This window comes from Ciconia boyciana, chromosome 3 (assembly GCF_034638445.1).
Source record: "Ciconia boyciana chromosome 3, ASM3463844v1, whole genome shotgun sequence".
Classification (NCBI taxonomy): Eukaryota; Metazoa; Chordata; class Aves; order Ciconiiformes; family Ciconiidae; genus Ciconia; species Ciconia boyciana.
The window spans coordinates 33,851,142-33,874,030 of record NC_132936.1 but is presented as its reverse complement, the minus strand read 5'-3'; the positions used below and the strand labels follow the sequence as shown (position 1 = coordinate 33,874,030).

At 43.5% G+C, this 22,889-nt stretch overlaps 1 protein-coding gene and 1 long non-coding RNA gene across 6 annotated transcripts in view; one reads left to right on the top strand and one right to left on the bottom strand.

Annotated features, from left to right (window-relative positions):
* The window catches only part of SMAP1 (small ArfGAP 1), a 106,820-nt gene extending 105,187 nt beyond the window's left edge, over window positions 1-1,633 (bottom strand). For 3 of the 4 annotated variants that reach the window (XM_072855265.1, XM_072855266.1, XM_072855267.1), the window contains exon 1: window positions 1,477-1,609. In XM_072855265.1, coding sequence (XP_072711366.1) covers window positions 1,477-1,594 — 118 coding nt within the window. In that variant the 5' untranslated portion in view covers window positions 1,595-1,609. Of the gene's footprint in view, window positions 1-1,000; window positions 1,130-1,476 lie in introns of all 4 variants that reach the window. The other variant, XM_072855269.1, reaches the window with a different exon arrangement.
* Window positions 1,634-1,864: 231 nt separating this feature from the next.
* On the top strand, window positions 1,865-22,346 carry LOC140648861 (uncharacterized). 2 transcript variants are annotated; one of them, XR_012041360.1, is made up of 4 exons: window positions 1,865-2,023; window positions 12,776-12,949; window positions 19,429-19,588; window positions 22,067-22,346. It is a non-coding gene; the product is annotated as an uncharacterized lncRNA (long non-coding RNA). The 2 variants fall into 2 exon arrangements; XR_012041359.1 differs by lacking the exons at window positions 19,429-19,588; window positions 22,067-22,346 and adding an exon at window positions 13,114-14,970.
* The last annotated feature ends 543 nt before the right edge of the window (window positions 22,347-22,889 follow it).

The following is a 22,889-nucleotide window of genomic DNA, read 5'->3' as shown; positions in this document are numbered from 1 at the left end:
AATTAGTTGGAGAATTCCAGACTCTGATCTCGAGCAACCCAGCTCCAAGGCCTACACTATGGAACAAAACACGTATGGAATTCCATCAGCAAGCAACTCAGAGCAGCATTCAGCATGGAAATCTCAAGTGCCAATAATACACAAAACATACAAGCATGATTTTTCCAGAAAACCACCGGTTACAACGAGTCTTTTACACAGTAACCAGAAGTCTGGGGGCAAGAATAGCTGTGCTAGAAAATTATTACAAAGAGTTACTTGCAAAATATAAAGTTCTATTAGCGTTGGTGTAATCCATATTATATACTTCTTAGGGTTATATATGAGGAAAATAAAGTCTTATTTCTGTGTTTCTGATGTATCAAACAACAGCATCATGCAAGGCAGTGCACGATTTACGTCTATGGTGAGAGAGAGTAGCACATGTGGATTGGAAAGGGAAATTACAAGCACAGTGCCATTTCTGGTTGCTCAAACTAGCTCACCATACTCAACCTCCAGTTGAGGTGGAGAAGGACTGAACAAGGCAGTTCTGGAGCTCATCATAAGCTGTGAAAATGTGGTTGTTATTTAGGAAGTATTATACTTAAAACAATAACTTACTGTGGAGTCATCTTATTTAGGGTAACATCTTAACGACTTGACTCTAGATGAAAGACGGATGTGCTACATTTTTCCATTTCAAAGCCACAGAACCCAAGATAAATACAAATGCAAGTATACGTCTACTTTTGTGCAGAATAAAACTATTAGACTAAAGATAGGTAAAATTTGACAGCAATACAATCTTTAAAATTTCATTCATCACCAAAGCTAGATCTATGACATATTTAACTAGACACCAACATCCAGACTCAAGGAGCCTGGCATTTACATGACTGAGTCAACACTGAAGGGCATTGTTTTGGACACTCAACGTTCAACTCATCCGGCACCTGCCTCTGTCATCGGCCAGTGCCTTCCTGAAGGCCCACTGGCACAGCCCACTCCTGATCAATACCTGGCAATGCAGGAAGAGGACGCAGCAGTGAAACTTCAGGAAAGGGCTAGGCCAGTCATTGCATAAAGCCTCAGCTGGGGGGTTCCTCACTTCAGGATAGTGCACCAACAGCTCAGCTGGATGGAGAAGCTGAAATCGGTTCACAATGACATTAAAGGCTACCTGGCTTTCACCATCGCTCTCCCCAAGCCGCGCAGATTTCTGCTGCCGCCCCTCCGGGCCCCGTTTCGGGAGGGGGCCGGTCACTGCCGCCGGCAGGGCGGCCCCGCCGGCGCCCCGCCGCCCCTGCGGACGTGGAGCGGGGCGGGGTGGCGGGGCGGTGCCCCCCCGGACCGAGCCGCCGGCCCCCGCCCCGAGCGGGGACCCCGCCGAGGCAGGCGCGGGCGGACACAGGCAGGGCCCAGCGGCAGCGCCTCACCTGGTCCGGCCCGGCCGCCCGCCTCCCCCGCGCTCCACGGCCGCCCGCCCTGCCGTACCCTTGGCCTCGCAGTCCGCGCAGTACTTGTTGTCCTCCTCCCGCAGCAGCTTGGCTAGGATGGCCTGGTGCTGCTCGTTCTGCTTCTGCGCCTTCTCTCGGCAGGAGCGGGTGGCCATGGCGGCGGCGGGCAGACGAGCGGCGGCTGGGCTGGCGCTGGGCCGGGGCGGGCTCGGCACCGCCCGGGACGTGGCGCTCCTGCCCTGGCGCAGCCACGGGAGCCGGCTGCCGCGAGCGCCGACTTCCTCAACCGGAACTACTTACGGCCGCAGACGCATCCGCCGCCCTCCCGCTCCCTCGCCCTCTCGCGCGCGCGCACACGCCCACCCCGGCCAAGGTAGCGCCGCGCCGAGCGTGAAAAATAGTCCTCCGGGTCCTAATGCCGCGCCGACATCGACATGTCGCCCTCCTCGCGGGGCCTTCCACAGAGTGCCGGCAGCGCTCCGCCCTGACTTGGCTCTGGAAGGGCACAGAGGGGTGTCTGGGAGCGAGGGTCACCTCGAGAGGGCAAGCGGTATCCATCCGCGGCGGGTGACCCCGCCCTCCAGGTAGGGCCCGGGGGGAGGGCGGGGCTCGGCGCGAGCCGTCGCACCTGTGCGGGCGGGGCGGGGCGGGGCGGCCCCGAGGGCGGCCTGAGGGACGCCCCGCCCCGCCCCGCCCCGCCCCGCGGCTGCTGGCGGGCGGCCCGGGCGGGTCTGTCAGGCGGGCGGCGGGGCCGGCGCGGCCAGGGCAGCGCCGGGTTCCGGGCACGGAGTCGAGGCGCCGCGGGGCTTTTTTCCCCGGGCAGCTGCGTTGTTCCTGTCCCTCTGGCGTCCAGCCGTTTGGGCGCCGGGGCCCTTCTGGCAGCCCCGGGGCTCGCTGCGAGGGCCGGTGCCACAGCCCCCGGGCCTTGCCGGCCTGAAACCCGCCCGTCTTCAGCTTGCTCCGCTGCGCCGCCCGGGCGGGAAGCCCGCCCTGTCTGGGTCAGGCTCCCCACAACATGGCGCCTGTCCCTCGCGGGCAGCAGTAGCCCACCTGCCCTCAGTGCGGTTGGCCTGTGGCAAGGTGAATCTGCACCTTCTGCTGTGTAAAGCAGTTATTTTACCCTTAGACTATGAGGTATCTGGTAGTCTGTTCCTCTCCAGGTGGCAACCCACAGGTGGTAAATACCCCAAAACATATGGCCAAGTGATCCGCCGCTGATGGTGGTATTATGTGGTCCTGTGACCTTGGGGCAGGCACCTCTCTCCAGGCCAGTGCCTGGGAGAAGAAGAGCTGTTACAGCCTCTCGATTGAACGCGTGTTGCTGTTGCATTAATTTGCCCTCCGAACTTTCTCCAAGAGTACGTGTTTCTGTCTGTAAAAAAGCATTATGGGCAGCAGAGACCTTACAATGAGGAGACTCTGGTGCTTTTTCACTCCCACGTAGGTGGTGTGAGGCTCAGAGGAAGGCAGCGTTGCATCCCGAGGCTGCTCTGTGAGGTGGACCCAGCGTACCTGCAGAAGGTGTGGCCCAGGCTGGATTTCTGTGACCAAGGCTACGCACCTCTACGCTTCCTCTGCCTTAAGCACCATGTCTCTTTCCAGTCTCCCCTTTCTCCATTTTGTATTAGGTCCCTTTGCCTCTGCCGAGTACTGTTCAGCCTGTTCATCAGTAACATCCTTTTTTGTCAGCTCATTCCTAGCTTGATTTTTTTCCCTCTAACCCTTCTGGAAAGAGCTGAAGCCTATATATAGCCTATAAAATACTTAAGCGAGGCAGATGGAAATTCAGGTCTTTTCTCTCTCAGCCATTAAATTACTGAATCATGCTCTGTATCTTTCTTTTTCTCAGATCCAATGGTTAACTAATTATCCCCTAAGTTTGGAAGAGTTACAAGAGAAAGAACTGAGAATACTGCACATCAAGTTAATTAGTAGTTAAGCTAGCACCTAACATGGGAGAATGTGTTTAGATCTCCCTCAAATAAAGTAGAGAGTAAAGGTCTGCCCATAGGCTGGGAGAGTGTCCTGGCCAATGAGTTATTGGGTATGAGGCTGCAAAATGAGGACATGGTATCGATGCATAATTCCAAGAGAAGGTTTAGTATCCTACTTGGAGGCAAGCATTAGGGATTAAAACTAATAATACAGAGTGGCACTACAAAGTTGAGCTCCAGCTGCCTTACTGCAGTGCCTAAATCCAAAGACTTGCTGCACCAGAAGGAGCGTAAAACAAACATTAATGTAGCCTGATATTAGCCATACTTGGCTAGGGACTCAGTTATTAGCGTGCAATAGTCCTGGCTGCTTAAACATGACATTAGACAGGACTGACTTCTTCTAGCTGAATACTTTACCTACAAGCATACAATTGTTTTCCTTTTCTAGCCCAAAGTGTAATGGATCTTTGGTAGAGAGAACCAGCTTCAGCTGGAAGGGCAGCAAATACCTCTGCTCCTCGCCACCATCCCAGGGCTGTGGCAGCAGCGCTGCCATTGTAGAAGAAAATAGTAGTTGCTTTTGTATGTTGTGACAGGCTTGACCTATAAATTGCATATTGTCTGAAATGCTCTACCAGAAGGTATCAAATAGTGGTGCCAGAAGGTATCAAACAGCTTTTAGCAATCGGCTTAATTTAATGTGCATCAGTTTCTCTGATTCTAAAATGAGTATTATGATACTTGCCATGAAAAGTGGCTATTGATCCAGTTCCTGTGCTTGAAAAAGCCTAGACAAGTGCAGAGTAAGTGTATTGTTTGGTGTGTGCTTTGGCCCTTAGTGCCTTAAAACTAGATGTCCTGATTGCGTATTTCCTGAGTCTAACTCCCGCTTTGTGTGCATACTTGGGTGGATTGGTGTGGGATATCCTCTTCTAACTGTCAAGCATGAAGATGTGCTTCTTGTGTTCAGCTCTGAAAATTATCCTTTCCTTCGAAGTACTTATCCATGCTTCTGTAAAGTAGTAGAAATATGAAATCACCTGCTTCACTATACGGCTGAGATGAATAGGTTATTAATATTTTAATAGATAGTGCTTTGAAAACAGCATGCTGTAAAGACATGCTTAGGTATTTCCCTGAGAGCTCAAATGAATCTAAGAAAGACAAAAATGCATCCCTTCTGTGCCTTTGCTGCTTTTTCTAGATCCTAAAGAGAAGCAGAGGGTTGTAGATGTGAAGTTATTGCCTGAACCATTTTTCAGAGGGGGGGAAAAAAAAAAAGAAGAAAATATGTCTTTCAGGATACAGTATGATTTATAGAATTAATTACGGTCTGCCCACACCATGCCATGAAGTATAGTGCAGAGAGGCCAGAGATGTCGCTACCTGAGGCTCCTTCAGGAGAAGATACACAGTTGTCGTGCTGAGCCTGTCAGCTTGCTGCCCTTTGCTTCACCTTTCATTAAGCCCTGCAGAGCACAGCCTATACAATCCAGTTTTGGAATTGTTTAAGTACATACTCCTGTGTTTCAAGACCTGTACCTTCAGAATCGAGTGAGTTTCATGTGGCTAACTGAATTTTCCATTGTCGTGGTTTAGCCCCAGCCGGCAACTAAGCACCACGCAGCCGCTCGCTCACTCCCCCCCGGTGGGATGGGGGAGAGAATCAGAAGAGCAAAAGTAAGAAAACTCGAGGGTTGAGATAAAGACAGTTTAACAGGTAAAGCAAAAGCCGCGCACGCAAGCAAAGCAAAGCAAGGAATTCATTCACTCCTTCCCATGGGCAGGCAGGTGTTCAGCCATCTCCAGGAAAGCAGGGCTCCATCACGCGTAACGGTTACTTGGGAAGACAAACGCCATCACTCCGAATGTCCCCCCCTTCCTTCTGCTTCCCCAGCTTTATATACTGAGCATGACGTCATGTGGTATGGAATAGCCCTTTGGTCAGTTTGGATCAACTATCCTGGCTGTGTCCCCTCCCAGCTTCTTCTGCACCTGGCAGAGCATGGGAAGCTGAAAAGTCCTTGAGTGGTGCAGCAACAACTAAAACATCTCTGTATTATCAACACTGTTTTCAGCACAAATCCAAAACATAGCCCCACACCAGCCACTATAAAGAAAATTAACTCTATCTCAGCTGAAACCAGGACATCCATAAAGTAACTTAAATACTGGAGTTCTGCAGTTTCCAATGCTAGAGATTGTGTTGTGTTTGGTAAAAGCACAGATTTACCCAGCATGAAAAAGACCTCTCCCTAGCTGTCACTACTTGTCATCCTGTACGCTAGACCACTGTTTTGCAGGGATACCTATAGATAACTTGTGAAATTCATGTTGTTTTATAATCTGATAGCTGAAATTCACTGAACGTAATCTTCCTGGCTGAAATTCACTGAATCTAGACACCTACCTTATTCAGAAATCATTCCATAAACCAGCTTTAAATAGTATTTGCTAATCAGGACAGTATTAGCATAAATTTGACTTAATGGGGGAGAATGTATCAGGTGCAAAGTTATTAACTGGATTGAAACCAGATGTTAAAATAGCTGTGTTTTTCTAATGCCTCATCCTCAAATATCAACGTCCAGAAATAAACAGGGTTCCAGTTGGAGTTGTTGAGTTTGAGAATTTCTGCTTCATAAGAAACCTTGGTGCTTCAGATGTTTTCATGCTCCTAAGAAAAAAAAAATATATATATAACTTCCTGAGAAATTGACATTTCAATAATGTTTCTGAAACTCAGCTCTTCGAAGTTGGCTCCCCAGACTCCGGAATCTGGGCAGCCCACGGGGTCAGATAACGTGGTATCTGCAGTCCTTGGCTAGCAGAGAATGGCAGAACCTGAAAAGTTAACCTTAACCACTGTGTTTCAGCAAACATGTTAGATGGAATTTCTATCACAGGCTTAAGAAAATCTTGAGCTATGAGCCAGTCGCCCTGTCTACCCTTGATAGCCAGAGGAGAGAAGCAGACATTCCTGAAGGTGGTTTGTCTTGTTCTCAGACAGGTGGGTGTCTGACTGGGGTGAGCTGAATTACCATCTGGAAGAGCCTGTGTTAGAAGGAGGTGAATCACTTTCTGGATCGCTTGTGTCTCCTCACTGACAGTAAAGGGTAGAGAGGGTGACTGTCTCGTACCTGAGTGTACAAAGGTTAGACATTTAAGAAATTAATTCTCAGCGTTGTTTTTAATTAATTAGAATTTTTCAGCAATGTACTTTGTGTAGGAAAATTCCTGCCCAGCTCTAGTTCTGATATTTTCCATCAAAAAAAAAAAAGGAAGCCATAGTAACTTCACGTTACGTGAAATAACATCTGTATCAGGGAATCTACAACTATACCAAGGGTTTCCTCATATTGTTCTTCTTTGCTTAAAAAGAAAAATACAGCTCCACAAACAAATTAAACGAAGTGTTAAAAATGCGATATTTTTACCAAAAAAACCCAACCAAGCCTCAGCCTTTGAAAATCAGAAAGTTTAGAGTTAGTTTTCAAAGCTCAGTTTTAATTCTGCTTTGATAAACTTTTTAATGTTAATATACAAACTATACATATATTTTAACATAATACTTACATTGATCTATGCTTTACAAAATTAAAACTATACAGGACAGAATGTGTTGATACTATAAAAAGAATCCTTATGCAATGCAAAAGCTGCTAGGGACAAGACTGTCTGAACCACAGTTGAAAATACTATGTACGTAGGAGTAACAAGATTATATCTCATCATCCCCAAAATGGGTATTAAATGTTTGACAGCATTGTAGGGTCACTGCAGTTGGAAGTCTGGCCGATAACTGTTGTGGGCTTGCCCCAGCAGTGGCATGAGTCATGTGTTCTTACACTTTGATCACTTACTGCCTGGCCCGTGAAGCAAACAGTTAGTGTCACTGCTGAGATGGTTAAAAGGTATAAAAGGAGCAAGATTTATAGGTGAGGCTGCATTTTCAGTGACTTCTAGTTTCTGTACAGCGACTTGACTGGAGAGATGAAATATTAGAGATAGTAAATTTTTCTTCCAGTTTCTTGGTTCTTCCTTTACTTCTACGCAGAGACTGAGCACCTGGTATTAGATGAATTATCGACATTATGCCATCCCAGATAATGCAGTCTAATTTCTATAGGTGCTGAGCATTTGAAATACACTGAAATTGAAAGGTTGTGGTGTCTTTGCACTTCTGAAAATTAAGACAGAAATTCTTAAAACTAGAAAGGGATCTCCATGTTTTATGAAGTGACATCATCTAGTGACATCCCAGCACATGACGACGCTTCACCAACAACCTTGTTTTCTTGAGAGTTATTAGTAAATCTGCATTGTAATTGTAAATACAAATGAGTTCCTGGGAGGTAACTATAAATTAAATAGATGAATGCAAATTACTAAATACATTTCAGTGAGCTTTGCTGTCAGTCCTAATTGTCTAAGCTCAGAAAAAGAATACCATACTGTAGAGCTAATGTGCATATATACAATTATGTTTTAAACTACTGCATGTATTGGGCCACTATATTCTAGTGTGGATTATAGTGTAGGATAGTGTAGGTGTAGAATATAAGGAAATGGAAGCTCCATATGGTTCTGATGGAAGCATGGAAGAAATCTTAAAAATTAAATGCTTTGCACTTTCCAACCTCACGGCGTATTTTCAGCTATGTGTATGTTTCAGCCTGAGTTTTTTCATTTCAATTTATCTCATTCTAAGATTGGGCTTTTTGAACAGAGAGACTGTTAGATGGGACTTTGTGAGTCATGCATTTGGCTCACTCAGGCTTTGAGGATAAGAATACCAGCCTTAGGTATCAGTAGTCCTTGATATCTAGCCAAGAAGAAGAGCAATAATCAGATGTAAAATCAGTTGCAAAATCATAAATTTGAAAGATTAGGGAGAAATATGAAAAGAAAATACAAAGAGGGACAGCTGAGCTCCATTGTTATTACTGTTTCATGTGCTACTGTGCAAAAGGTAGTCTTTGAAGCTTAAAAGTGTTTTGTTGACTGGGTAAACGACAGGATAGGCACTAAAGCTAGGAGAGTTTTTGATCTTGGCTTCACATGGAACAAATCTTAATTTTGGCTCTTCAGCAATAGGAACTGTGATTCATGTAGCCCATTTTTTCACCCCAATGAAATAATGAACTTGCAGAGAGCGTGGGTTAAAGACTACCTGATGAATTGCAAGCTTCAGGCTGTTGCAGACAAAAGAGAATCTCTATATACATAGCTTTTGAGATGGTTTTTCCTCTGTAACAGTGTGTTTTTCCTTCTCTTTTCTGTAGTACTGTTTAAATACTAGTGTAAATAAATCAGTGTGTATCTTTTCAATGCCCCTTATGATGAGGAGCAATTAATAATTGCATGTTAGATCTTACCTGTTGGAAAGTCTGCAGAGGTCCTGCCAATGCTACCTAGTTTTGTCTTAGTAGAATCTTCCTCAGAGAAGTGGAAATGTTGAAGAGAAACGTTTTAAATACTTTCACTTTACTTTTTCTCCTTCAAGATAATTTCATACTGGGGGAGACTGAGGGAGTGAGGTCGTAGCAAATCATACTGGCTTCTGAGCTTCTCTGAAGTCCAGAGATGCTGAAGAAGGATCATTTCTACTTCAAAAGCTGGATATTTTTAGTGAGCAGTGAGGCTTTTATCGATAAAGAATGTCCATAGCAGTCACAAGCTGAGCTCATATCTGCAGGAAAACATGTTTCTCCTCAGCCACTGGATACTCAAGAAATGAGAAAAATGTTTTTCTGTAAAAAAGAAAAAAAATAATATCTTTCTTCAGCCCTTCTGTGATCTTGAGGAGAAACGTACTTGGATGTGTTCACAGGGCAGTGGCTACATCTGGCAGCTAAAAAAATCCTCTGGGTGGCTGCCTCTCGAAGCATGAAGTCAGTGGCGGTTGCTGTGATGTTTTTCTTTGCTTTGTGTACAAAACTTGCAGTTATACTGTACAGGAAGTGTGATGTCAGGAGAATATGAGCTCTGACTCCAGAATTTGCAGCTCTTGAAGAGCTGCATGGCCCTACGCAGTGTGTGCAAGAAAACGGGATCCCTCTGGACAGGCATCCAACTGTCTGGGATTCCCTCCAGCTCGCTAGCTTGCTTCAACGTTTTACTGCCTTGCTTCAGGCTGACTCTGGAATTCCCTCCAGATCAGATCAGGTTTTCACAGAATAGGGAAGTTTTTCTGGAAACCCCCTTGTAACTGCATTGCTTTTCAACAAGAGTTTTTCTCTCCATACAGAATCTATGTTGGTCCTTTGCCCCTCAGCTGTTTCCTTCCCCTGTTGTGCCATATGGCACTGGTTACTCCTTACCTAGCCTGTTTGTCTTTACTGACATGGGCCCAGATAGATATGTCATGTAATAAAAAAGAAAAATTAACATTACAATGCCTGTGGTTTTATTAGTACAGCATCTTTGACATCAAAGTCATGCTCAAAATACTAGTGCAGTAAAGCAACAGGGATTTTCTAAAAGCAGTATTATTTTGATTATTTTAAAATAGACTTCTATCTCTAGAAAGTATATTGAATTTTCTCTTTTATAGCTTAATGATTTGCTGTTATGACAGACTTAATCAATCTGATGAGTCCATCTTCAACGTTCTGGCAAATATAATCAGCCCTGGAGTGTTTTCTTACTCCTCAGAGGCACATTGTTTCTGTCTTTATTTCATTCTGATGTTTTATCTGGAAACCATATTTCTTTTTCTTGAAGAAAAGTGTACTGTTCCAAGACATACATTGAAAGCCATGTGTTTAATTTACTGAATATGAAATTATCTTTTTATTTAGGAAGTGAAAGGAGAAGGTCATAGAACAAAAAGTCCAGCTAACGTGTGCAGAAGTTACAGACAGAAAAAGGAAAAGATTGATCATATAAAAATCACAGGACAGATTTAAAGACAGTTTAGTAATAAAAAAGACTGTTAGAGACTCCAAGACAAGTCCTTTGTCTCATTTCTAAAAATGATCTACACAGTGTCCATTTGTTTGACTGCAAGATCAAGATCTACTTTTCATAACTCATTTATTGCATCTGAATCTTCATTTTGTGTTCTTTAATGTCAGTTGTCTGCCAGATGATTATTCTAGGGCCTTTGAAGTGCAGAAAGGTGGTCTATTTTCAGGCTTTGCAGAGTTCTATGCAGAGTTCCAGTGTGCACTGCAAGTCTTTGGGGGAGGGATTTGTCTCCTGAAAAATATGAAGCATGTTACCGAGTACTATAAGATAGTGAATAAAACAGAAAGCAGAGAGATTCTAGCCTAAAAAAAAAAAGTATATGTAAGTATATCTTATATGTGATGTTGAGTCTACTAAGGAGGATCATTATTTAACAAGCACTGCTTTTTTTTTAAATTTCAGTACCTGTTACTGTGAAGACAGGATTAAGTGCGTGGAGCAGAACTGTTTCTGTTCCTCAGAAAGCACAGGTCAGAACCTATCATATGGAGTGGTATGTACCTTTCCTATTGCAGGAAAGGCAAGAAAAACTTTAAGTCATGCTGTAACAACTGCTGCTTCATGCAGTTGTTACTGCACTTCATAGCACTTCACGCACTTCATAGCTTTAGTACATTGCTAGACCCTGCTCATGATGTTGGATACTGTGCAGAAGGGGCCTTTCTTAATTGGATCAGTTGCAGGAATGACCTGGGACATGCAGATTATTGAAATAAGGTGTCCAGTGTAACACTTGAATACTTTGTGTGTCAGGATAATTTAGACTTGGAGCTCTATTTAAATGTTGTTGTGTTAATACAGCACATTTAATAATAGTCTAGTGCTAGGCAGGACATAATTACTTGCTCTCTAAAGGATAATTTGTAATGAGCAATGTTGTCCTTACAACTCTGATGTGAGATCATCTCTGACTCTTCAGTTTAAATGACACACCCAAGGTCAGCCTTTATCGCTATGTATTCTTACTATCATATAGTCTGATAGGAATTGTCTTTAATACCCACGCAGAGAGCATTCATGTCCATGACAGCTCTTTAATGCCAGGTAAGACTTCTCGTATTCTCTTTATTATGAAGTACAAGCAGTCAGCCTTAGCAGAAGGCTCTTAATAAGTGAATTAACAATAGTTAAGATTAAAATAAAATAGTTGTGTACTTTTAAGTGATGTCAATTAATTCAAATTTATAGTTCTAACAAATCTTAGATCTTACCTAACTACAACAGTTCTTAAATTCTGATAATCATGCAGCTATGTAAAATGTCATCCTTTTGACACTCTATTCAGTAGAAATCCTAATTGGAGTGCTAAGATGTACTGCTGAACCCCTTCAACTCACTCAGGGGAGACTTATGATGATAGTATGACTTTTAACCAATGGAAAAATGCAAAATAAAAATGGATTAAAATTGCATCTGACGGAAAGGTGTTGTTGGACGGGTGTCTTCCTCTGCTATTTCCATGGGAGAGGATGGTTTTTAGTTTGATTAGACTTGGTTGTTAATAAATATTTAGTTTCATTTCTAGTTTGGGACTGTTTTCCGTGAAATCTCTCAAGATCAGCAGTGGGTTTTTCTGTCTCCCTGATGATTCTGAAGTCCCCTGTAAGTCAAAACACTGCAAGCAATTCACAGCTTCCTCTTCAGCTGAATCTCACTGCCTGCGCTTCAGATAACCAAGGAGCAAATTTCCCTGGGTGTCACACCAGTATAAAAATTTATCCATGTCAGTGTTATACAAGTTCCTTATATTCTCTGTGACTTTCTCTCTTTGCATTTCAATAAAGACAAGGTTTCATGTCCTTTGAGTTGCAGCTTTCAGAGACATGACAGATTAACTAAGCTCTTTAAGTGGCTCTCTAATTTCAGGGTGGTTTGCATGACATTGATGGTGTAATTTAAAACTACAATTCTGAGCTTTTTCATCTTTTTTGTAGCACACATTTCCATAACCTACTTGTATCATATAAAAGAAAAGAAAAAGTAATTTCCTATGGGTTTTTTTGGACTGAAGATTTAACTTACCAATTACATCAACCTCACTTCTGCACCGCACAATATTGTAAACAGGCAGATTTGTAAACACATGTAATGTGGGTTTTCTTGTACTTTCCTGTGACGTGTCTGGTGGTTGTAGTCAGAGAGAGCATTTTTGTCTGGATGAAATGGGTCTAATCCAATACAGGCAGAGCCAGGTCTGGTTTTGGCCAAGCCATTCCACCTCCAAGGGCTTAGTTTCCCCATCTATAAGATGAAGATAATGTACTGGCCTCCTTTTACAGTGATTTCAGATTTATAGAGGTGAAGTGCTGCTAAAGAACATTTTATTATCAAGTCCTGCATCCCTGGAGCTTGGATTAAGGTGAAGGCATTTGCCTTGTGTTCATTTGTTCTTTCTGAAATATCTGTCTGCTTTGTATTTATTTTTAGAAGATGGCATGGATTCTGAGGTTCAAGGAAACACTTGCTTCCTGCACTTGAGAGCAGCTGTCTCACTTTGTTGACCCTTCACAGCATCAAGCTCAGATACAGGAGAGTTTCTGGCATGACTCATCCTGGAATCGCAGCTCCCAAGAATATGCATCAGGGGAGCAGAACTGGAAGGTAAGCAGGTTTTTCCCACTTCTGATCCCATTTCTGGCTGAGACTAAAATACCCCATGTGTCTTAGATGCCGTATCTCTTAAGTTGAAGACTAGTACTCTTTAGTGTACCTAATTCACAAACCAGTTTGGGGGCATTAGAAAACAACCTGATGTGTATTTCCAGATTACTTTGTGAGAAATGCTCCAAGAGCCATCAGTACGAGAAATAGCAGATGACAGAAAAATGCTACTACTGCCTGATGATGCGTGGACGGTTTGGCCAGCTCAGGCAGGGGATCTACGGCAAGAAGCTTCGTGAGTCGCCAGCGCTCTGAGGTAGATACCTGGGAGGAGGCTGCAGGACCCTGAGCTACAGCTAAAGCCAATTTGCAGCCAGCAATATTTCCTGAAGTTTGAGAAGTTCTTGCCCCTCAGAAAACCAGGGTGAAGACTGCAGAGCCTACAGAGCTGGTCTCCAGCTGAGAAGTGCCCAGTTGGTGGGTACCAGTTGGGCTTGAAAACGCACACACTGCGTGCTCTACATGCCTTGCTTTAGCTGTGGGGCTTACATATGTGGAGGTACAGCCTTCCATTTTAGTCCTAAAGCTACCATCTTTCATCTGTGGTCAGAACCAGAACATCATATTTTCCGCTATGGAAAAGCCCCTTTCTAGTAAACTAAAAATAGAGAACAAAATTTTTTTAAGTAGTTTTACTTTTATTAATACAAAAGTGGATGAAGGGAAACATTTAAAAATATATCAGATTAAATCTACATGGTTGGTAGAATTTGAAACTTCGTTATTAGTGAATGATTGCTGTGAGGAGTCCTACTCTTTTCCTTTAAATTTTTGAAGATAAGCAACTTCCATAGATGCCGTTTGTTTAAATTGTACTTTTAGCATAAACACTATGAAAAAATACTGGCTGTTATTAGAAAAGCAAAGAACTTGGTAGTAAATTGAAATTAAGAAGAAATGGGATTTCTCTTCATTCAACTAACCTGATTTTAAGGTTAATGAAACCCTGACAAAGAAAGAAATCTCCAGGAAGGGTAAAAACTGAGAAAAAAATATTGACTGTTACAGAAAAGAACCGCTTTAAAGTGGTTAAAAGAGCCTAAGGTGTTGCACAAGCACTGATGAGATTGCTCCTTCTGAGAAGTTTTATTCCAGTCACACTCAGACATACTTGTTCTGAGGAAGATGCGTAAGAACTGTGAAAGTATCCACACACTGTAGACAGTCTGAATGTGACACAGGTGGTTTAGTGAGTTAAAAATCAGGGGTTTATCCTGATGTTTATCCTGATGAATCCTGATGTTTCCAAGAGGTCACTTGCCTGAGGACAGTGTGTGTTTATTTTCACCTCAGTCTGATAGATGCAGCTTATCAGTCTTCTCCCATTTCTCTCTCCTCCTGTGTGGCCTTTAGTGAAGCCCAGTTACGTAGTTTTTTCTGACATGTGCTCCTGTGCTGTATGAAATGGCCTGCAGATGTTAACTGCTAGGGATTCTGAGAAACAGACTCTTCCCTTCACAAACAGGTTGACCTTCACCTGGCTGAACAGTGTTATCTCAGATTTTGTTGAGATGCCTCCAGTTGTGCAAACTGTTGTTGATGTTATGTGTCGTCCTGGCCAGGATGCTTGTGTTCATCATTGATTCTCTTCATGTATTTCAGCTTGCATTCTCTTGTATGTGCAATGAAAAGAATCCTTTCTTCTTACTGTAAGGGTTTAGATCAATAATTTCTCCAAAATTCTGCTCATACCTCTTTCTTCTTTGAGAGGGAGGACAGACACATGTTAATGTAACAACAAACCCACAGCAACAGTGTCAGCAGCCTAGCGAGCAGACAGTCTTTGCTGCTAGAAAGTCTTTGCTCTCGTGTTTTCTCAGGCTGCAGACAGTATCCACGTTTCTTTGCCTTTAAAAATATCTCAGATTGGCATCCAAGAGTATTAATACCTGTACACTTCTTTAGAGAGGTAAACTCTGTGAATATATCACAGTTGAGTTGATTCTTACTCAAGAAGTATGTAAGGGGTGTGTAATGTGTACAAGTGTATTTCCAAAGAAAATTTTAATTACTGTTGTGCTCTGCAGACCCTAATTCCTTACTCCATGCAGTAACTGGCATTCCCCATCATCAGCCAACTATAATAAATTCATTCACACACACAATCTTCATTGTTCTTGCACTCTTCCTTGTTTTTCTTGTTCTTAAACACACTTCAGCCACGACTGATGTGGTTTAGTTCATATGACACAGCCCTCTGAGCACTGTTCACCATAAACTTTGGTCAACATTGCTTACCGAGTATTACGCTTGACATATTTTCCAAATTCTTCCCATTGTTTACTGATGATGTAAGGGAAGCATTTTGTGCCAGTTCTGTGACCACTGCAGACCAGCAATACAGCCTACAAGCAGAAGAGCAAACACCACGAGGTACAGAAGGTACACGAGCCTCAGCTGGATAAGAAGAGTAAGAAATACGGGCTATATTTGGCCAGGAATTGTTTTTTAATGTCAGGGATACAGCAAACTGTGCATACCTGGAGAGAAACCAAGAATGACATAGTCCTCCAACCTCTTGTTTTGGCATATGCAAGTAGAGGGCGGGATACAGATCATGGAAATTCGATGCTGCTCATATTAGAATTTCAGGTGGAAATAAAAGTCATTAAAATAACATATATCAATAAGATTGAATGCCATATGAATAGGCAATAGCAAGGATTCACCTATGAGTGTAAATTTTGAAATTTGTGAAAACAGAACTAAGCAAAAGACTGATATACTCAGATTTCTCCACTGCGAAATATGCATCTGACAGCATTTCAGATTTTCTTCTCCTATTACTCTAAAAGCGTCATGACATCGTTATTCCAAATAAGAAATACCCAACATGCCTTCTTGTGGCTTCAGTTCAATATTTGCAATGAGGAAAAAAAAATACCTTTATTCTCATTGGATTCAGTCTCACATTAAAGTCAGTAGAAATGTTCCAGTTGATCAGGTCTCTAGTATCTTAAATTTATTCTCTATATTACTTTCTTTAATGATGTTTATCTTTTTATTGACTATCTTTTTCCAGTTAGGAAACACCACAGGTCCTCTTGACTAATCAGAGCATTAAAAAAACAACTGTAAGAAACAATTTCAAAGGAGAAGCTGATCGAATGCTCCTTAAATTGTTCTCAAAGCTAATTTGTACTTTTGTATATTAGTTCTGTCTCTTGCCAATTTATTCTGTGCACAAGACATAGGACTGCTTGAGAAACACGGGGCCTGAAAGAGGATTGTACTGAAAAACTACATATGCTTAAAAGCTAAACTGTAAGACCATGGTAAGAGATAATGGAAGACTGAAGCAGAAAATTGTCCCACCGTTGTTCCACAATGCCTCCTATGAGGGGACTTCTACCAAAGCACTGGGTGATACCTCTGTCAGATGGAGGATACTGGCCTAGCTGGATTTTGGGTATAGTTCCAGCAGATACTATCAGTTCTTTTACAGTTTGATGTGTCCCATCAGGATTCCTTTTTCATGACCACAAAAAACGTGCATTTGCTAAACAACTTCTCAGCAGCAGAGATGAGACGTTAGTATTTGTTTTTTCACAAGTCTTGATCTGCCTGTAACTTTTTCAGTTTTCAAAACGATATAAAAGATTTATAAACTAACCAAACTCCAGTAGAAACACTATTAGCTGTGGGTTTACTACATAAAATATTTTATTATAATTGTTATCTATCAAGTTTTGCTGCATCGTGAAATGGTTTCATGAAGTGCCAACCTCCCACACAGGGATGAAATCTGCAAATATTTCTGTGTTAGGTATATATATGTGAATAAGGATATGCAAATTTATGTAGATATTCATGTTCTAGAAACAGTTACAATTTTCAGTTTCAGCTCTGCGTGGGAGGCTGTTACTGAAATAATTTCCTTCCACGGAGAGGAACAACATACACATTTGGTCTTGCTGAAGAAGACCAGAGAGGAGAACCGCATGTCTAGTATTTGGCAGGAAATGCTAGGAGTCCAGACTGCTACCTATGCGGTGGCTGAGAGCACTCAGGTAGTTCATAGGACAACCTGGGCCTAGCAGCCTACAGAGCCTGTCTGCCCCCGGAGAGGACAACGTTGGGATGCTGCTAAGCAAGACTGTAGGTTATCCTGCATCTACATGGGATAGCGGGAAAGCACAGTGACTCATACATTCTGCAGCTGCTTGGGTTCGCCCAGCCCCTAGCCAAGGAACGGGGGAAGAGAGCTGAAAGTATTGGGAGCGAGGTGACAGGAGAGGATGATGAATTTGGGATTGGATGCAGCATAGAGGATGCGCAAGAGGGGGCTGTGACATTTAGTGATATGCTAGGTTGTACTGTGCATTTCTTACTGTTCACAGGAAACAAAGCTGACTGGCTTCCCACAGAACTTGTTCTTGATGTGTGCCACCAGTGATGCACTGTGGCGCGTTCTACTGCTCACGTTGTATGTAAAAATAACCCCTGCACGCCAATCAATGTCAACAAATTACCAAGGCATCAGTGGCCAGTCCCCAGGACACTGAACCCTTCCCAGAATCCATGGTAAATCCAGGCCTCCTGTCCTTGAGTCTAGCAAAGCAGCATATTCATGCTAAAACTGGCTCTGATAAGGCAGCTTCCTTGGAGACAGCCTAACTTTAAAAAAAAAAAGGACAACAACACAGACTTAGGAAAGGTTTGTTGTGTGTCCAGGAACAGTCCGACATCCAGACCACCTGTGAAGCTTTATGAATACGTGTCTGGCTGTTGAAGTACAGCAGATGGAAAGGGTTCTGTGGACTACGAAGTGAAATTTGGGTTGCTATTCCCAAATTAGGTTCTATGAGAATTTCCTACAGACCAGGCAGCCCAAAATGTTAGAGGGGTTTCTTGCCAAATTTCCCCATCCCCACCCATCATCTCATTCCATAACATACCATTTCTCTCTCAGCAATGAGCAGATGATGAAGCAAGCTCCATGCATTCATTTTCTCCCAAAGACCAGGAGCAATTGTTCTTTCCTCTGCTCAGGGGCAACAAACCAATGTCATGTTTTTTAGTGCCACTGTGGTCTAAAATAATGCCAGCACCATCATTAATGCTGCTCTGCCATCAGTCCCCTGTTTCAACACAATCTGAAAGGACATAACCCTTTTTTGCTCCCATAAACTGAAAGAAAAAACATGTGCACTGCTGTGACAGGGAAAATCCTGGGATCATGTCAAAGCAGAGATGAAAGAGCACAAAAAAGATAAGAATTGAAACTTCTATTTTATTTTATACTGAAATAAATGAGTAAGTTTTCCATTTTCTTCTGATGACCAGACTTGAAAGGTATGCAGCACTGTAGGTTAGGACCATTATTCTTGGTGAGGGACAAGCGCTCACCTCCACATGCTGCCAGTTCAAGGGCTCAGAACATTTCAGGTTAAAGGAGGTGCATGAGGAGGGACCTGCTGACAGACGTGCTGAGGGACTTCCTTGGTCAGCTGGGGTTTTTCTGAACTGCAGGGGTCCCTGCCAGACCAGAACTGCAGGACTTGCTGCAACAAGAAAAAGGCTAGGAGAAAAGGTCGGTTAGATGTTACAGTGGCCATGCCATTCAGGAATGGAAGGAAGGACTCCAGAAACAGAGACCTGTTTGCTGGGATTCAGGGTCCAGCCCCTGCAGCAGTTTAGCCCAGGCCTGGTGCCAGATTGGATGGGGAAGCCTGCTCCTGCCTCCCCTCCTGCCATGCCTGCAGCCAGCGTCTGCTGGCAAAGGTTAGCGGTTAGCCCATTCGGTGCTGAAAGTGGACATGGACCTCTGCACTGCGCTCGCAGGGCAGGCAGCAGAGGTGCTCCCACAACACTCCTTTGGTGAATGGTTGTGACCCCTTCCCGGGCATCCACCTCTCCCTGCTCGGGTGCCTGTCTGCCCTGGCACAATTAAGGTACCACTGGTGGCAACAAACAAAAAATTCTTTTCAGCCCCGAAGTATACGAGGCTGTGGGCCAGAAAACACACAAAATGAGGCATTTTAAGACACAAGTATTGCAATATATACAATATATAACAACTGATTAGTAAGACACACACAGAGGGTTACCTCAGATAGGTCTAGTGACACAGCACGCTACTGTAATCGTAATGCTCCAGACATCTCATTCTCCCCCCTTATTTTCAATAATATGGGGAAATGAAATACTTTTTCTTCCCTTGCATCCGTGTACTGTTGTGCTTTCTGGCTTCCTGCAAAGCGCCACAATCACTGCGCGAATCCTGCTTAGAGTATTCCATTTTTTCTCCTTGCGCAGGGTTTGCGGAGCACAGCAGGCCGCTCTGATATGGCCGGTATTATCCACACTTTGCTACAAACGGTTTTACAGGAAGGACCATCTGGTCGTCAGCTGCCCAAATGCGTGTTTGCCTGCCCTCCTGCACCTGTTCAGTGTGTAATTCAGCCTCTCCCTGCCAGGTGCTCTCCCATCAGAGGTCTTCCTGAGCGAGGGGATGAGAGGACGCAGCACATGTCCCGAAAGAGCGGCGGGTACAGACACCTCTTCGAGATCTCTGTTCTTAAGGAGGAATAAATCCTAGCTTATCTTCAAAATGGAGACGATGTGTAGGACCAGAAGGTAACTGCCTGGCTCAGAGATCAACCTCGCGCTATTCCAAGCAACTGCATCGGTGCTCAAATGGAAAGGTCAGGTCCAGCATCTGAGCTGACATCACGCATAGCAGGCACGCGCCTCACTGATGTCACTATGTTCTGGGAAGCCCATTTACCCAAAGCTCTGTGCCATTTAAGAGATGTTTCTGCCCGCAGGTGAGCCAACAATGACCTGCCAGTCAGATCTGTACTACCTTAGCACTGGGTTTCTCTGTGCAAACTAAGCCATCAACCTGTAAAAGTTGCCCAAGTGACTTGTTTTGGGACTGCCCCGGCATACCCGTGTGTCTGTACTGGACAGCCACGCGCTCTGAAAAATGTTTAATAACGTAACTGTAACAGCTAAGCCACCTTCAACAATGCCCAATTAAAGGAGGCCTTAAAATGAGTTTGGGTTTATGTGTAAAACTCTCAGGGAGACTGGTGCTACTTGTTAGAGGCATCTCTTTCTCCCTTTTTGCATCCTTGACTTCCCACAGGAGCTACATTTTACCAGAATAACGCAACTGAATGTGAGAGTCAAATGCAACTCAGGGATGGAGGAGTTCCAGTCCATGGGGACTATCTTTTTTATTTGACTGTCAACAAGATCTTCACATACGAAATACAAATTATGAAAAGATTTCCTTCAGAGAAAGGAGGGAGAAACATCTCCAATTTGTGATTAATTTTTGTGAAGTATCCTGTTACCGCTCTAAAGGAACTAAGGGTGCCTATCAAAAAAATGGCTTCAAGGATGGCAAAAATTAAAAGCAGGATTAAACAGCATGCAATTTAACAATAAAATAGCTGCAGCTGTCATTACCAGGCAGAAAAAATGACATCACCATATACAGGGAGGATGAAGCAATATGCCTGCCAGACCAAACAGTTATCTGTCATTATAGAATTATAGAATCACAAAATCATTAAGGTTCAAAAAGACCTCTAAGATCATCTAGTCCAATCGTCAACCCAACACCTCCATGCCTACTAAACCATGTCCTGAAGTGCCACGTCTATACACGTTTTTTTAACTCCTCCAGGGATGGTGACTCCACCACCTCTCTGGGCAGCCTGCTCCAATGCTTGACAACCCTTTCAGTAAGGAAATTTTTCCTAATATCCAATCTAAACCTCTCCTGATGCAACTTGAGGCCATTTTCTCTTGTCCTATTGCTAGTTACTTGGGAGAAGAGACTAACACCCACATGTGTTGTACTGCAGTCTTATCTCAATAAAAACATCTGGGGAAAAAATCTGTCTACAGATCACATATACGTACTGTGGAACTCGCAAGTGAAAGCCCTGGGGGGAGAAAATAGGCTAAAAGCAGGATGTTCCCTGAGCTAAGCAACATTTGGTCACGCATCTTCTAGGACACGGTGAAATTTTCCCCAGCTTTCAAATGGAAACTGGAAACACACCATCCTTTGTTCAGTAACCTCTCACGAGGAAGTCACACAGACTAAGGGTTTGCTGAGCAAATATATTAATTTTTTTCTAGTCAGACAGTTTTATCTTGATATTGGCTCCCTCTCTTTCAGCAGCACATCGGATGAAGACAGCTTAGTTGTTAATTTGATGCACTTCACCCTTTCCTTATTAGGGAAAAAACCCCCTCAAATTCCTTGGTTTGAGATACTTGCTGGCATCCAGGTAGAAATATATCCAGTGTTATCCTCTTGACTGTATCATGCTTTAGGTGTTTGTTTGGGAGGTAGACAGGCAGAAGGAATTTAAAAAGCCTTAGCTTCAGCCTTCTTCCTCTCATTTTAAGGGAAGCAAACTCCCATTTACAAGGTGCCTAAGAGTTGGCCCTGAACGTCCCCTTCCCTGCCAGCGGCGTTTGGGAGGGGCACAGGCAGCAAAAGCACTGCAGGTCCTGTTGCCTCATTGCAACCCTCCCTCTGAGAAGGAAGCAAGTAGTTCACACCTCATATTCACTGACACCCTGGCTTCTCTGCTGTCACCACCGCAACGCTGACACATTCAACTTCATGTGTCTAATGGCATCTCGCTTCAGACAACTATTTAGGCAGCCTTTAAAGTTAATGGAGAGGACACACTTAAAACTTCCTCCCATTCACCATCTGTAATGAAGAATTATCTCCATGTACTAAGCCGGACTACTTCTTAGAGGCATCTCCCTGCATTGCAACTAATTATGAAGCAAGCACAGATGGCTACCTAAGTCACTTGATTTCAAAGCAGCTGATTAGGAGAGAGTCCCAGTGTAAATAATAGTGCAATATCTGGCTTCTAGAACTAACCTGACCACCAGTTCACGTCATAGTTCACCTAATTTTGTCAGAGACTAACATTTGAAAATTACAACTGTGTTTTGATGGCCAGGTATGTCAGCTTTATTATAAATTACTTTGTTAAGTAAGGACCTTAAAGAGCTTCTTTGAACACTCTCATTATAAAAATGGCAACATCAAAATATGTGATTTTTTTGCAGGCCGAAGACTATAGCTGACTGGAAGACTTAATGCCTGGAAAATGCATGTCGAAGTTTTAACTGCTGTAAGCTTTAATTGGCACTTTTGATGTTCTTTGAGGGAAAAAAAAATAAACCCATTCTCACAGTAGAAAAATGCAGAGATGCTGAATATTTTGAAGAAAATATATATGGTCGAAGTTATTCATCAGCTTGGTGTCCAAAGGATGGGAGGCCAATATCTGCGCTGCCCCATGACTTTAGAAGCCAGTGAGTACCTTCAACCTATTCTGGAAAGGTGTCAAGGAGAGAAGAGTTTCCAAGGTAATTAAGTTCTTGCAAGCTCTGTGAACATCAGTGGCTGGGAAAGAGGTCCACGTAATGTCCCCAGGGGGAAAAGATGGGCAGAAAGATGCCCTGTCTCTTGCCTGGTGGAGATAATGTCAATCAACAAGGGAACATGGAGGAAAACGCTGGATCTACAGGAGGTGCAAGACATTCACAGGAAACGGGGCTTCATTAGTTCCACTCTTCACAGCACTCGTTTTAAATAGAGCTCTCTTCTCAGGATTTGCAAAACCTAATTTTATAATTATGATTCGATTTCTACTGTGCCACCCTTTCTGCACCAAAAGCCCTTGGGAAGATTACACGTGACCACCCCCTACCACCAGTTACCAAGGTGTAAGAGGGAGCACGGGCATACCGACATCAGAATGCAGACTGCGCATCTCAGCGGGTCTGACATGAAACACCAACTGCCCGCTAAGCAAAGGCATTTTCATAGTGCATGTTATAAAAGCATGAAAGCGACCACAGATTTTTATGGGTTTGGCCAGCATCT